General features: G+C 36.2%; 1 protein-coding gene across 1 annotated transcript in view; it reads right to left on the bottom strand.

Moving 5' to 3' along the window:
- The window catches only part of LOC134676301 (insulin-degrading enzyme), a 55,319-nt gene extending 41,164 nt beyond the window's left edge, over positions 1–14,155 (bottom strand). The window contains exons 1-6 of the mRNA XM_063534676.1: positions 13,927–14,155; positions 11,685–11,864; positions 10,780–10,868; positions 9,547–9,632; positions 8,687–8,808; positions 7,004–7,173 (exon numbers count right to left, since the gene is read on the bottom strand). Of these exons, the coding sequence (XP_063390746.1) occupies positions 7,004–7,173; positions 8,687–8,808; positions 9,547–9,632; positions 10,780–10,868; positions 11,685–11,830 (613 nt within the window). The 5' untranslated portion in view covers positions 11,831–11,864; positions 13,927–14,155. The remainder of the gene's footprint in view (positions 1–7,003; positions 7,174–8,686; positions 8,809–9,546; positions 9,633–10,779; positions 10,869–11,684; positions 11,865–13,926) is intronic.
- Positions 14,156–15,896: the final 1,741 nt, after the last annotated feature.

Below are 15,896 nucleotides of genomic sequence, written 5' to 3'. Positions count from 1 at the left end.
GACAACGATATATTTAATATATAAATAAGGTAAATGTCCGTATGGATGACACTGACCTAATGTATAACTTTTACGCAGTTTATTTTGAAAAATAAGAAAACGGTTTTTGAAATAAACATAAAACTAGACTTAATCGATTGTATGTGTTATCTATGAATTTTGTTCCGAAGCTGTCATTAATACGTTAAATATTTTTCACTTTGTGATGTAGTTTTTGCTAGGAGGTGCATCGATTTAGTTGTGCGTCGGGTTTCTTAGTAAATCTGTTAAGACTTTTCATCTTAAAAGTGTAAATAGAAAACAGGGATTTATGAGTAATTAGTAAGTGCTTATTCATATTGTTACATAATAAACTAAGTGATTGATATTGTATATCAAAAATATATTATTTTCCTTACGTTAGTATTTTGAAGACATGCCATACACTGGGAAAAATTTTTAGCGTTTAGTAGTGTATGACATCTACGTCATTCACTCGCACAAATTACTATTTTATGAAATTTAATATTGACCATGTTGTAAGGAAGTAAGACATACACTTAATATACTCTGTAAAAACCAATTATTTTTCGATCATGTGAGTAGTATCTGACATGAGTGTCATACACTGTTTTACTATGGTGGTGGAGTGAATGACAGTTACGTATTGAGGTGTCATTCATTGGGCCATAACTAGTGTCATAGATTGGTTACAGCTATCATGTAAACTTGATGCACCTCCATGTCAAACACTGGGTCAACGACATTTTTTTTTTCATAGTCATACAATGGGACAGTCGAAATTTCGCCAGTTATCCACTGGAACAATTTCAGATGTCGAGGAAAACTGAAATAATTAATAATTGTTATTACTATTATACAATGTATTGTTCCGCTGATATTAACGGAAGGACTGGTTCATAAATCTGCATACATCAATAGTCTGTACGGGTCATAGTTAAGACTGCATCGAGCAAAATCAGCGAAAAAGGCAGTCACCGTTTAGTCGCTAGCGTTCACATCTCTTGATAAAAAAAATTATAATAAATGTCATTAATATCCCAAAGAGTGTGTTTACAACGAATCACCCTTGAAAATCTGAAATGTTTTACAATATAATAAATACACTTATGCAAAGTTGTACCTAAAACGTGATGAACGAGTGTCAGCGTTTAGTAAAATTTGTATAAAAAAATCGATGCTCATGCTATAAAATCGAGTGATTTCGAAAGCCAGATAACTGGACTACAACGAATCAGGCTTTTCCTATTTTTCCTCTTAAAGGCTACAGTGAAATTCAATCGTAAACGTAAACTTTCGTATAATTTCCATACATCCGCCATATCTGTCAAATTCTCCTTCTCCTCAGATGCCCGCTGTGGGCCGTTGGAAGCGGACGCGTACTTCTTTTTTCCAAGTTGACAGTTCGATTTGGCATATATATTGACAGAAATTCATGTCCGTATACGAATGATGATACCAGTGAAAAACTGTGTTCAAAATTAATAGGGTAAATAAATAACGTCACACGGAGATCTAGAGTCATTAAAATTTCGATTTATTTTTATTCACGAGTCATAATACTTAAAAAATATGACAAATTATTTAATAAAATATATTAATACAACCAAATCAGTATAATTAGCTTCTTCCTAATTCACTTAAAATGAAAAAAGTTTGAAGATTTGTTATTTCTTATTGGAATAAATTTTCATTGTGCTGGTATTCATATTACGTCATTTTAAAAACATATATGACATAATGTCAATATCCCTAGATAAACAATTTATCAACAAAATTCTTCACATTTTAGCCTAAACAATATAAACTATTAAAATTTTATTTATGAAGACGAAGCAATGTTGTTCACATAATTTCAGCAATAAAATTCTTAGTTTCAACCAGTTTTGTTGCTATTCTAAGATCTATCATGTGCTTTGAAAGTTAATGCAATGATATATCATCAAGAAATTGAAATCAAGACTCGACCTGCAGTTTCAGCGGGTTTTTGTGGCTATATCATCAGTTGAAAGAACGATATTTAAAGCCAGTGGCATCGCAGTGGTCTGGTTTACGAGTACCTATATTGGTTTAATGTGACGATGTTTATATAAATGTATCTATCAAACAACAACGTGCTTTTATTTCATTGATATTCGGTGCAAAACGATAACTCAGTAACGAAATAAAATTATCAGAAATGAATTTGGGTTTTTTCAGTGAACGTTTATATTTATGAAGTCGTTTATGAGGTCTTATGTCTTATCGGCGTGGCTTTGGCCTTTGGACATTTTTGTAATGCTTTGTAATAAGGTAGGTGAGGTATCTAAATCCCTAATTGTAATAGCTTTTTTTGAATGAATTACAATTTAATTATTTAAATAAAAAAGTGGTCCACAAACATACACATCCGCTTGGTCCGCTAAAATAATTTAAGTGCCCTACATAATAGGTATATTTAAGATTAACAATCAGTAAACATCATTAATTACGCTCAAATGCTTATGTTTCAGTACAAATTGGGTGAAATATTTCCGACATAAAACCTAAAGGTAAAAGTACAATTTGCTAAGTAAACTGTCAATCTAGATTAATTATAATAGAAAGAGTCTTATAAGTTAGCTTACTGAAGATTTTGAACAACAAATAGGTACTAAATAAAATACAATTTGTTTTTCCATGACTCATGTAGGCCGTATTTTACTATAGACCATTTTAAATCTAAGATGAAATTAATTCATGATAAAAGCTAATAAGGCCCGGTAGTATTTTCTGTTATTCTTGAACTTGTACTATGACTAATTGTAAGAAGGCCCACTGTCAGTGCCAGTAACAAGGCCCGGTTCCGAACCAACATGGTATGTTTTTTTTATAAAATGGATTTTTCAAAAGCTGTATTAAGAAACATGAACTAACTAACTAACTATTTTGGCTCAGCGATCCAAAGAGAGTCTTGGCCTCCGAAACGAGAGCGTGCCACCTGTCCCGCTCCTGCGCAACTTCCTGCCAGTTACTGACGCGAAGCTGAAGTAGATCCGCCGCCACACTGTCTTCCCAGCGATACCTGGGCCGACCCACCGGACGGCTACCAGTCGGACGTCCCAAGAACGCCTTCTTGACAGCCCGATCCTCTCCCATTCAGAGTAGGTGACCGAACCAGCGAAGTCTGTGCGCTTTCGTTTCGCCGATGATATTGGGTTCGGCCACTAACTCCTCGATCTCGGCATTTTTCCAGATCCTCCAGGTGCCGTTATCTCTCTGAATAGGTCCCAGGATCTTGCGATAAACTTTTCTCTCTGCTACCAGGAGCTGACCTTCTTCTTTTAGTGTTAGGGACCAGGCCTCACAGCCATACATTAGGATAGGCCGTATAACGGTTTTATATATCCGTAACTTTGTATGTTTGCTGAGAAGCCCGGACACCAACACTTTGTGGAGGGCTGCACTGCACCGCAGGGCGTTTTGGATGCGTATTTTGATCTCCTCCTCTCTGGTGTTTGTGTCGGTAACAGTAACAGCAACAGTAGCAGTGTAAGAAACATGAACAAATGAGAAATATATATTGAATTGGTTTGGTCATAATATCCTGATTATTAATAAAACTATTTCAGTTAATATAAAGGTGGGCCTTATATGCCTCACCTGACCTTATTCGTTCACATTTAGATCCTATAACTATATTTGGTCACTTTGGCCGTCACTATCTATTTGATGCCGATTGTACTAACAATTAAAAGTACAGCTCATATGTACTTTTACCTGTACTGAAACTTAAGCATTTGAGCGTAATTAATAATGTTCACTGATTATTAACATTACGTGTTAAAGAACTGTGTCCCGATTTGGGCCATGGTGCGTCCATTAATGAATCGCATACTAACGGATAGAGGTTTACGAGTACATTCACAGAAAAATGATTATAGGCAACCCAATACTAGTGGCTTAGTTGCCGTTTAATGATTCTGAATCTGAAGATTCTTCTTGGTTACTGTCAAATCTTATAAAATATGTCACCCATTTCTGTTCATGGAGGTTTTATTAGTTGTGTTAGATGCCTTGCATACCGTTATTACCAAATAATGGGCTGATAAGGCCCGGTAGCAACGAGATCGTACCGTATACCAAAAATAAGGGAAGAGGGGAAATGGTCGGCTCCCCGGTCCAATCTATGCTATATTTCTTCATGCTCTTAGCAACTAGGGCAAGTTATATATCATTTTTGTATAATCTAGGGACGAGGAATTCAGTTTTTAAATAATCGTTATAGGTATGTATAACGATTCATACAAATAAACTGATTTTTGCACAATAAATGAATATTATATGTATTTTTTTACAATCACAGTGTGGTGATTTGTACTAAATAAAAAAATTGTTAAATTTTGCTCATTTATTCTCCATTCTAAAAAGTATCACTATAAAATAGGCACTCATATATTTTTTCTGAATAATAATTGTGGCACCGCACGTGGCAAGTCAAACATTAAATATTGAAATAAAATTAAATAAAATAATCATCTGGCATTTGAAAAGTGTGAATACAATGTTTTTATATTTTACAGATAAATTACAGGTGATAATTTTACAAATGAAATGAGTTTCTGCCACCAGTGCCACCCTATTATAAAGCCTTAGAGGATATAACCAACGGAGACGCCATGTCTAAAATTTTCGGTACAAAATAGTCTGCCGTTTTTTGCGGGGGAGGGGCACATCAAATGTATAGGTACGTCAAGTCAGCCAAACGTCAGTCCATACATATGGTTGACATGTGGTTGACCATTGGCCGCCTATTTTCGACAGAGGGGAACGCCTGTTAATGGCGGCTCCATTGTTAATTACTCCGAGTATAAAGCAGTAGACTTTTTTAATAATAAGGTATGCCCACCAAATACGCTCATAAGAACGATATATTCTATCGATATAGGCTATGAACTATCTAATGATATACAGGGTGTAATCGTTAAGTGTAGTCAGGCTATAATTCCGTAAATATAACAGATATCAGAAAATTTCGAATTGATATAGAGAGCGCGTAATCCAATGAGTAAAATACATTAATATTTTTATTCATAAAAGCAGAAATATCCCAAACATTAACTTTAAACCCTCCCTAACTCCTAAATATTTAGTACGATGACTCACCCCTCAAAGAACGTTGGTGTCGTAAGAGATAAAACTGCTTGAGATTATTATTTAATAAACGGTAGTTTTATTATTCTATTACAGTTTACTATCGCAAATAATGAATCTCAAGCAGTTTTGTCTCTTAGGACACCGACGTTCTTTGAGGGGTGAGTCGTCGTACTAAATGTATGGGAGGGTTTGAAGTTAATGTTTGAGATATTTCTACTTTTATTCAAAAAAAGTTATAAATGTAATTTTACTCATTGGGTAACGCACTTTTGATATCAATTTGAAGTTTTCTGATATCTGTTATATTTACGGAATTATAGCCTGGCTACACTTAACGATTACACACTGTATAAGTTACTTCAGGACGCGCCATGGACCAGAACCCATACTATCCGGGACACAGTTCTTTAATATTATGTAGGGCTAAAAAGGCCCTCTGTCAGTGCGGGTGACAAGGCCCGGTCCTGGGCCTTATTGAACGTATGAGATGAAATCATCATCATCATTTCGGCCTATATACGTCCCACTGCTGAGCACAGGCCTCGTCTCATGCGCGAGAGGGCTTGGGCTATAGTCCCCACGCTAGCCCAATGCGGATTGGGATGAAATGAGATGAAATAGTACATTTATATATTTTAATATAGGTAATTATGAGTTATTTGATTTCCCAATAAGTTTTAAGTAAGCATCACTTACTGACTTACAAAAGTATAAGTGTAGGACCTGAATTTTATTAGATGTTTTTAAAGCTTTATTATTAACAGAGCTTTAAAAATTAAGTTATAAGTGAAATTAAATAAGCGTCTTTAGTTGTAAAAAAATATGTTACAAGACCTATAAGTAATAAAGGGATAATTTTAGATATAGTCCACTTTTTTCGAGTAGATAGATGAGATGATTTCTTATATTTTTAATAATAAAACTCCTAGGTTTAATTCGGTCTGTCTACAAACCGCATACCTACCATTGCCCACCACCACACTGTTAACTGACAGTCCGTAAACCTTATTACAAAAGGCATAAGGTCCACCGATGGACAGTTAAGAGCGTCGCCGTTTTGAACCTATCTTAATACAAAAGTCAACAACGAAAATAATTAATTACCTAATACGTCACATACCTATGACATGACATGAACAAACAAGGAAAGCTATATATAAAAAAGTGTTTTTTCTCTGTCTTCTCACAAAGGAAAGCTGTGACAGTTTGAATTCCTCAAAGAAGGTTAGTAGTTAACACTAAACTCGAAGCAGCACCTTTAAAAAAACTTTAGGGGTCACTGACCTGTCCCAGTAAATTGAGGTAGTGTGCGTGAGCTGCGTTTGTGTGTGAAATGGGGTAATTTGACAGAATCTGAAAATTTACCCTCCTCTACGCCCTCTTAAGTAGTTTTCCGAGTAAATGTCTTAATTCCTTCCAATAGTGTCATTCACAGGGACACTTACTTCTTATCTTTGACTACCGGTCTAGCCTAGTGGGTAGTGACCCTGCCTGCGAAGCCGATGGTCCTGGGTTCGAATCCCAGTAAGGGCATTTATTTGTATGATGATACAGATATTTGTTCCTGAGTCATGGGTGTTTTCTATGTATTTAAGTATTTGTATATTATATATATCGTTTTCTGAGTACCCACAACACAAGCCTTCTTGAGCTTACTGTGGGACTTAGTCAATCTGTGTAAGAATGTCCTATAATATAATAATAATAATATAAAATGCTAATAAATCTATAATTATACATGTCACTTCTTATAATAACAACGTTAAAACAAATGTCAACTTAATCTAATTTGGAAGCTTAAAATCAACATTTACACGTGGCACCAATAATCAGGGGGCTCCTGTGCTGCCCCCTACAGTTCATGCACGCCCTATAATAGTCATCTTACCAGTGCCAAACTTGTGGTATGGGTGTTTCTTATCCGCCGTGCTCTTATTCAGCTGGTCGAGCCGCCACGTGTCGGATGATGTGTTCTTCTCGTGTTCAGAGTTGACCGCGCTCAGCTCGCGGCCCGTCGCCGACTCCGTGAACAGAGGCGCGATAAAGAACTGGGCGAAACTGTAATAAATGTGAACCCAAAGTTGAATGTAGATGCTTGTTAGGGTGGTTCAAAAAACATTTTTTTTTATTTGCACCGCCTTATTTTGTTACACTTATTATGCTGATAAAATAAACCAAGTTTCGTTATTTTATCTCAACTACAAGGGGGGCTCAACCACTTTGAAATTTTTCGAAGTTGTATGAAATAAAATAAATAGTATTTATTATTCAGAATTTTATTTAAGTATCTGGTTTCACACTATTTGCACATGTGATTTATAAATTTTGAAGTAGAAAAACATTTTTATTTCTATTTTTTATAATTTTTCAATAGTAAGATTTTTTGAATTTCCCCTAAAAAAAATCTTAAAAAATAGAAATATAAATATTTTTTTACATAAAATAACTTTTAAATCGCACTTTCAAATAATATGAAAACTACTACTTACGTAAAAATCTATAAAATAATAACTTGATTTTTTTGGATTTCATACAACTTTGAAAAATTTCAAAGTGTTTGAGCACCCCCTAGTAGTTGAGATAAGATTACAAAACTTGGCGTATTTTGTCTACATAACAAGTGTAACAAAATGAGGGGGTGCCGCTTCTTCTAGCTAGAGTTGGAATATTTCCCATACAAACGTGAACCACCCTAATGCTTGTGAATTGAACAAATGTATTTGGAGTCGAACAAATGTATTTGGAGTTAAAAAAAATCTGTTTGGAGTTGAATATACATAGTTTTAAAAATAAAATATGTAATTATTCCAGAAAGCATGCCTTTTACTCTGTGACCGAATATTTAAACTGTAATATTGACATGAATAACTTTGCACAATGTTAAATAGGCTATTGAAGGGATTTTTTATAATTATTATGATTGACAACAGTTACTTGCTAAACGCTAATCAAATAACTTACCATATTCGGAACCTAAGAATAATATGAATATTGTGGCAACACTGTCGTAGGACGCTATTCATAAATTACGTCATTTCAATTTAGGGGGGGGGGGGTGGTCTGGGCATCGGATGACGGTAGCATGAAGTAGAAGGAAATGGGGTCATTTGAAGCATGATATTTGGATGATTATAGGGGGGGGGGGGGTCAAAAATCGTCAAAAATCAATGACGTAATTTATGGACAATAAATATGGTGAATAAATGAAAATACCTTTATGGTGAATAAATGAAAATAAATAAAATCAATGTATTTGGAGTTGAACGAATGTATTTGTGACTGTTCAAGCTTGAACGGGCTGTATGCTATAGTTCGTTTTTTTTTAGCATTAGAAATAACTTGATGCAAGAAGGTAGGCTATCTTGACATGTCTTTTAATTGGAAAACGCTTTTTAAAAATCAAAAACGATTACTTATGAAAGCAGAAGAATATAAATGATCGTATTAGATTCATAATTGTTACGTATTTGCCGTAATTTTTTTTTAAATGTGTTTTTCAATTAAAAGACACATCAAGATTGTTTACCTTATTTCTAATGCTAAAAACGAACTATAGTGCGTTTGCGCTTACATGTCCAAAGATTTCCCCAAATGATCCGGCAGCACGTCGAAATAGTACGTCGTGTGGTCGGACGAGGTAGACGCGTTCGAGGAGCCGCCGTGCTCAGAGAGGAACTTGTTATATTCGTTTTCCTGCAATATGAAAAAAAATGCGTCAAAAATAAATAAAAAACCTGCCAAGTGCGAGTCGGACTCGCACACGAAGGGTTCCGTACTATTATCTATAAAAACGGTCACCCATCCAAGTACTGACCCCGCCCGACGTTGCTTAACTTCGGTCAAAAATCACGTTTGTTGTATGGGAGCCCCACTTAAATCTTTATTTTATTCTGTTTTCAGTACATACATCATCTGTGACAATTTCAGCTGTCTAGCTATCACAGATCACAAGATACAGCCTGGTGACAGACGGACGGACGGACAGCGGAGTCTTAGTAATAGGGTCCCGTTTTACCCTTTAGGTACGGAACCTTAAAAATTGTGAATAGAATCAGGCGTTACTTTGCGGAATCCATATTAATCTAAATCAAAATATTATTTTGCTAATCCGCAAATAGATAACGTGCTAGTCAATCAGTGCTAACCCATTATACTTATTTGCGTATTTATTACTTGCAATTAATGTTCCCAGTCCCACCCTACCACCGCAAAAAAGAATTAAAAATTGCGGGTTCAAGGGTGTTCAAGGTTGAACAAGGGTGTTCAAGGTTGAACAAGGGTGTTCAAGGTTGAACAAGGGTGTTCAAGGTTGAACAAGGGTGTTCAAGGTTGAACAAGGGTGTTCAAGGTTGAACAAAGGTGTTCAAGGTTGAACAAGGGTGTTCAAATATACTAGTCTTAGAAATAAGTAGCAATATAATTATGCCTCACCTCTGGGTATTTTTCTGTTCCTAAAAACAGCATGTGCTCGCAAAAATGAGCCAGGCCTGGCAATTCCTCCGGATCGCTCAAATAACCTGTGAATTAAACATCCAATAAATCAGTATCTCTTAATATTAATAAGTAAAGTCATTTTCAAATTTATATTTCTTACAAGTTAGTTTAAAATTAAAGACACGTTTTTAGTTTTAGAGACGTCAAAGACGAAAAGCAATTGAGATACGAAAAAAGTGTGTTTTTAGACAATGTTTTAAAAAATAAAAAATAAAGTAGGTATTCATTTCTTTCAAAATCCGGTAGACAAAAATGGAGATAAAAGCTTGAAGAACCGATAGCCGTTTGCCTTGTAATTCTATCTGTAGTGCAAAAGTAGGAGATACGATTCAAAACTTATCAAAAATCGAGGAAAACAGGTAGCCTTTTTAAACTTAAAATGACAATACATATTGTTCTGTGTGTGACCGGTCTCTAAATGGCGAGACCAATATATACGGTTTAACGCCCCTATAGAGATGTGACTGCGGTTGTAACGATGTTTTTTTTTTCTTTATACATTACACACATTTTTTCGCGAAACTGCATGACAGTTTGTTGGCGAACAGTAGCACTCGATGTTTTTTTTTTCTTTATACATTACACACATTATTTCGCGAAACTGCATGACAGTTTGTTGGCGAACGGTAGCACTCCACAATCTTCCTTAATCTACCGTGTAAGGTATAAGTAGGTACTATCAGCAATACACTTACCTGACCAGTCGTTAGGCTTTATCTCAATTCAATAAGGTTCAAAATAAGTCAGAGAACTGCGTCGCCGATTGAATAGTTGTTATAGTTCGTAGGTTTCAAATAGAGCTCGACGGCTAATCCGATTGTCTATTGTTAAGTAAAACCGCACGTGCTACCTGCCTGCAAAAAAGGGTCTTCATTATTCTATTTGGCACCTGAGCGCGGGCTAGTCCAACGCTCAAAAAACCAGTGTAGGTGCGCTCTCCGATAACGCGCCTTTGTTACGCATCTCGATGACACATTTTAGACTGGTTCTGTAGCGTTCGACTCGCTGGCACTCAGTAATCGAAGTACGTATTTTTATGCAGGCATATGGTTGTGGCACGTGGCACGGCGGTTTTACTTAACAATAGACAATAGGATTAGCCGTCGGGCTCTATTTGAAACCTACGAACTATAACAGGTAACATACTTAAATACAGTTTGCATAACGTACCGACATTAACGTCGAGCGCGGCGGCCGACTTGTCGGTGGTGGGGTCACTCACCAGGAGGACTTTCAATCGGTTCGAGAGCTCCAGGCCTCTGGAACAATACGACACAATACAATATACGATTTTGGTTAATAATAATAAAGAAAAGGGCTATATTATATGATTATGGACTTTCTCTCTTCTCTCTCTCTTTAACCTTTTTCTACCCTTCGGATGTAGGCCTCCTTCATTTTACGCCATTTGTCACGGTCTTGTGCAACCTGGAACCACTTCTTCCCCGCAGTCCTTTTGATGTCGTTGTCCCAACGCACCTTGGGTCTACTTTGAGGACGCTCTTCCCCCCATGGTCGCCACTCGAGTAGTCGTTTACTCCACGAATCGGTCTTTCGTGCTATATGACCCGCCCGGGGTCCCTTTGTTTCCCATAAAGTTTTAAGTCATAATGTATTGTTTGTCATATTATCGTTAGTCATAAAACTGAAACCGTTAACTTTTCAGGATTTTCGTAAGGTTATTCTATAGATAGGTTAGGTTAGGTTAGGTTAGGTTTGTTTTATGGCAATCCTGAAAAGTTACGCGTTTCCGAGAAAAACCAATTATGACTAACGAAAATTCGGACAAACAATACATTATGACTTAAAACTATTTGGGAAACAATAGAGACCCATACATTATGACTTAAAACTTTATGGGAAACAAAGGGACCCCTTTCAGCTCCATAAGTGAGAACAGGCAGGATACATTGGTCAAATATGCGTGCTTTTTGTTCGGCCTTAAGGTTCATTTTGAAAATGAGTATGGACTACTAGGGAACATATCATCCTCATATTCCTGCAGGTGCTAAACACATACCGAAAAATTAAATGCAATGGGTAATATATATTGGAATTCCAAGAGAAAAGTTTACCTGTACTCTCTCTTATCTTCTTGCGATTTTATTATATCATCATAACGCTTCGTAACCGCAGGACCCGGCGTGCCGGGGCTTCCGGAGCAGCCGAGGCTCCCGTGCCGGCCCGGGGGCTGCCGCGGGGCGCATTGTGCCGACGTCATGTTGGAGTGCTTGCGCCGCGACACGAAGCCGTAGCTGTAAGGAGCGGGTAGTTCAAACAAGCGTTTTATTGTTTGCCATTTTTATTTATTGTGACCTTTTGTGCCACTTTTCTTATATTTCTACTCATTGTCAGAAACACGAGCTCTTTCGATCCTAATGGGATAAAAAAAAATGTCCCTGAGTTTTTTCCTATTGTGTTACCATTTCCTATATATGGCGGTAATAAAAAAGAAAATTTGAAAAATTTATGGAAATTTTAGGTCACTTTTTTTCTCCTATAAGGATGGCTCGCGATCCTGACTATAAATAGCACAAAAGTGGATAAAAGGTCACAATATATAAAATGGCAAAAAATAATAGAAATGCTTGTGTAACGGATATTAAAAGTAAAAAAAAAAAAAAATTAAAAACTGACTGCCTGCGCCGCGACACATAGCTGTTATGGCGTGTTCAAGCTTGAACAACATTGTTCAAGGTTCAAATAGGTATGTTCAAAGTTAAACATGTCTGTAGTTAACACAGGACGTTCAACCACGGTATGTTGCATGCCAACGCCACGACATGTAAAGAGTGTTCAAACCATAGACTAGGAATCCTCTAGACGGAGTTTAGAGCAAAATCATGCAACCGATGATGCCAAAAATGCGGGGGTGCGCGGGACGAGGTCAGCGAAGTCCCGTGCCGTGATTGGTCCGTTCAAACAATGGACGAGTTCACGGACGTCATACAAAGACACTTTTGACTCGAACATGGAGTAAAATTACCGTATGCGTGGCAGAGGGGGTAGCGCGACTATGCTAAGTCTGGAGGATGTTTTGTCTGTGGTTCAAATTTGACAAACAAATTTAAGGGTTGAACATGTACCGTAAAATCAGGTAACTTGAGTCCACAACTTACAACTACGGTCCAAATTCAAGTTCCAGGAAAAGTATTTTTCAAATTATGTTGAGTATACAGAAAAAGCGTTAGTGTATAAAAAATAAAAATTATAATAATAAGGTGGTTGGATCAAGGGTCAGATGCCGAAGGCGGTGATCTTGGACTCCGCTCTGATCTTGGATAGTCCGCCGGTTCCTCTCTCTGCGGCCCTGCTTGGGCCCTGCCCTGCTGCTGGCGGCACCCAAGGCTAGGATTTTTATCATGTGTTTATACTTATTTTTTATTGTTTTTTATGTGTTTTTGTATTTTACTTTTATATTCATGTCATGAATGACCTAGCCTAAGAAGAAAAATATATAAATAAAATTATAATACATTAGTGTATCTATGCTCCAAAATAAATGTAACAAGTACAAATCATAAAGGCTTGTTAAGAATCAACGTTAAAAACTGGACCATAGTTGTACTTAAGGACCATAGTTACCTGCGCTGACGGTCCTTTTCTGACACAATTAATAAACGTTCGTTTTTTTAAACATTAGAAATAAGGTAAACAATCTTGATGTGTCTTTTAATTGAAAAACACATCTTAAAAATAAGTTAACGGCAAATATGTAACAATTATGAATCTAATACAATCATTTATATTCTTCTGCTTTCATAAGTAATAGTTACTGACTTTTAAAAAGCGTTATTCTATTAAAAGACATGTCAAGTTCACTTACCTTCTTTGAAGTTCTTTCTAATGCAAAAAAAAACGAACTATAAAATGTGGAAATAAACTTACAAAACAGTGCTAGAAACATATGATTTGAGCAATGACTCAGTCACAAGCATGTAGGAGGCCTGATGTCATAATACATAGATGGGAATGTATCAATATTGAATAAAACCCATCAAAGTTATTATTTACCTACGAGGTGCGCTAATATGACTAAGTTGGACTGCATTTTAAGGACATATCAATAAGTTAGTGACGCTATATTACTATAATTTTGTATAGTCAAGGACAAACCAAGAAAAAACTTACCTAAATAATATAATAGGGAAAAACTTCGCTAAATAAGTATTATTACAACACACAAGCAACGTAGGTGTTTAGAGTGTCTTTACAGTGAGAACTATGTGCTATATGTGGTTAATAACAAACAATTTTACTGATAAAAGCGTAAATTTTGATGTAAACCAAGACTAGTTAGAATGGACAAAACATAACCTATTGCAGCTGGCCCGATATGCCACGGTCGGTGAGAAGTTGTGGTAGCCCACGAATAGTATTCTTCTCGATGCCAGTTTGAACAATTTAACTTAAAAAATAGAATTATAAGTATTAATTCCGTGGCCAGATCACGATGACAATGGAAGTATTGACTGACGTGACTGACAGTGACGTTTCGTTTAATTTTCTTGACTGTCATATTTTGCATAGGCAAAGGGATCACTATTCTGCCAAGAATAAAACCGGCCATGAGCATACGGTTCAATATCCTTTTTCCTCCTACGGGTGATATACTTACTATTTGCTCTATAAGGACATGATCATCTCTAGCCTCGGAGTAATTAACAATGGAGCCGCCATTAACAGGCGTTCCCCTCTGTCGAAAATAGGCGGCCAATGGTCAACCTCATGTCAACCATATGTATGGACTGACGTTTATCTGACATGACGTACCTATACATTTGATGTGCCCCTCCCCCGCAAAAAACGGCAGACTATTTTGTACTGAAAATTTTAGACATGGCGTCTCCATTGGTTATATCCTCCAAGTCTCTAGCACACGTCTAGAGTCTGGCTACTGAAATTTTACCTAAATTATTGGCGGGAAATTCAAAAAATCTTGGGCTGGTCACACTTTGTGTAGTAGGAATTATAGTTTTGATACTAGACAATATCTTTGATATTCTGTGCACAAATAAGGTACCTAAGGAAATAAGCTAAATAAACGTTTAAGTGCACTCAAAGTCAGCTCACATAATTTCTACCACTATTTAAAGTACAGTCAACGACAAACACACATGTTTACGTTCCAATATTTAGATTTTATAGATATTTTTCAGAACTTTTAATTTATCCGTTTCTTTATACACTTGTCCTATTTATGAGATTCAGGCATTAATAAATTCACGTACTTAATCAAAGTAATCGGCAAATGTTAGAACTAGTACTTAAAGTATCAAAATATTTATAGAGCACCAACCTCGTATTTTGTTTACATTTGGTTAGAAGTTGTAAACATTGCACTTTTTCATTATACAACGCTACACGTCGACTTCGCACATTGTCGTAATTATTTACGAGCTTAAATAATAGTTTGTGAACCTCACTCAGCATAGAAATTATTAATATTATTTAAAATAAACCCCATAAAAACCGCAAACAATTTGAATGAATGACATAAATCGACCAGCCCATCGACACCCCATACTATGATAAACTATGAACGTACTTGTTACCAACATTGAGGCATAGAAATAATCTTATCGAATTAAAATGACTGTTGTTGCATTTTGGTAGCACATACCATACTTGCTTTCAACTTAGTCGTATTATACTTACTTTTCTTTAGGTTGGTATGATCGGTAAAACGTCAACCGTCATTTTAAATTTTCGTGACAGCGGTAATATTAAGTGATTATTTTTGAGTATAAGACAAAATAACTTTCTCTTTTACTTAAATGGGGGGCAAATCTTTGCGAAAATGTGAAGTTTGTGGGGTCAGGCGTGTAAGAAGATTAACGTCTGATATATTTTTGGCGAGATTTCCGCTTGACCCCAACAGGTCGATAAACTGATGTTTTATGCGATATTTTCATTTTGAGTCGTTACCAGATACTAATTTAATTAGTTTGGAGCAGTTTTTATCGTTTACAATCCTTGATTAAAACGAAAACATTCTGTGAATAGGTTCTTCTTGTAAAAAACTAGGTAACCTAAGGACACGAATAGTGTGCGAACAACTTGTCGAAAATCCCTTTATTTCAGATGTCGATTATGGGTAAAGTTGACCGGCAACGAAGATTTGGTATATTTACCCATACAAAGATTAAACGAAAATAAATTTATTTGTGGAGATCATTTTCTTCCAACTGCCTTCAACAAAAATGGAAACAGGCTAAAAAGGAATGCGGTACCAAGCCTAAATCTCAAGGCGCCCCTCTCGGACGAAATTCTATCGTCATTCCCTA

This window comes from Cydia fagiglandana, chromosome 24, assembly GCF_963556715.1.
Source record: "Cydia fagiglandana chromosome 24, ilCydFagi1.1, whole genome shotgun sequence".
Lineage (NCBI taxonomy): Eukaryota > Metazoa > Arthropoda > Insecta > Lepidoptera > Tortricidae > Cydia > Cydia fagiglandana.
This window is presented reverse-complemented; position numbering and strand designations above follow the sequence as displayed.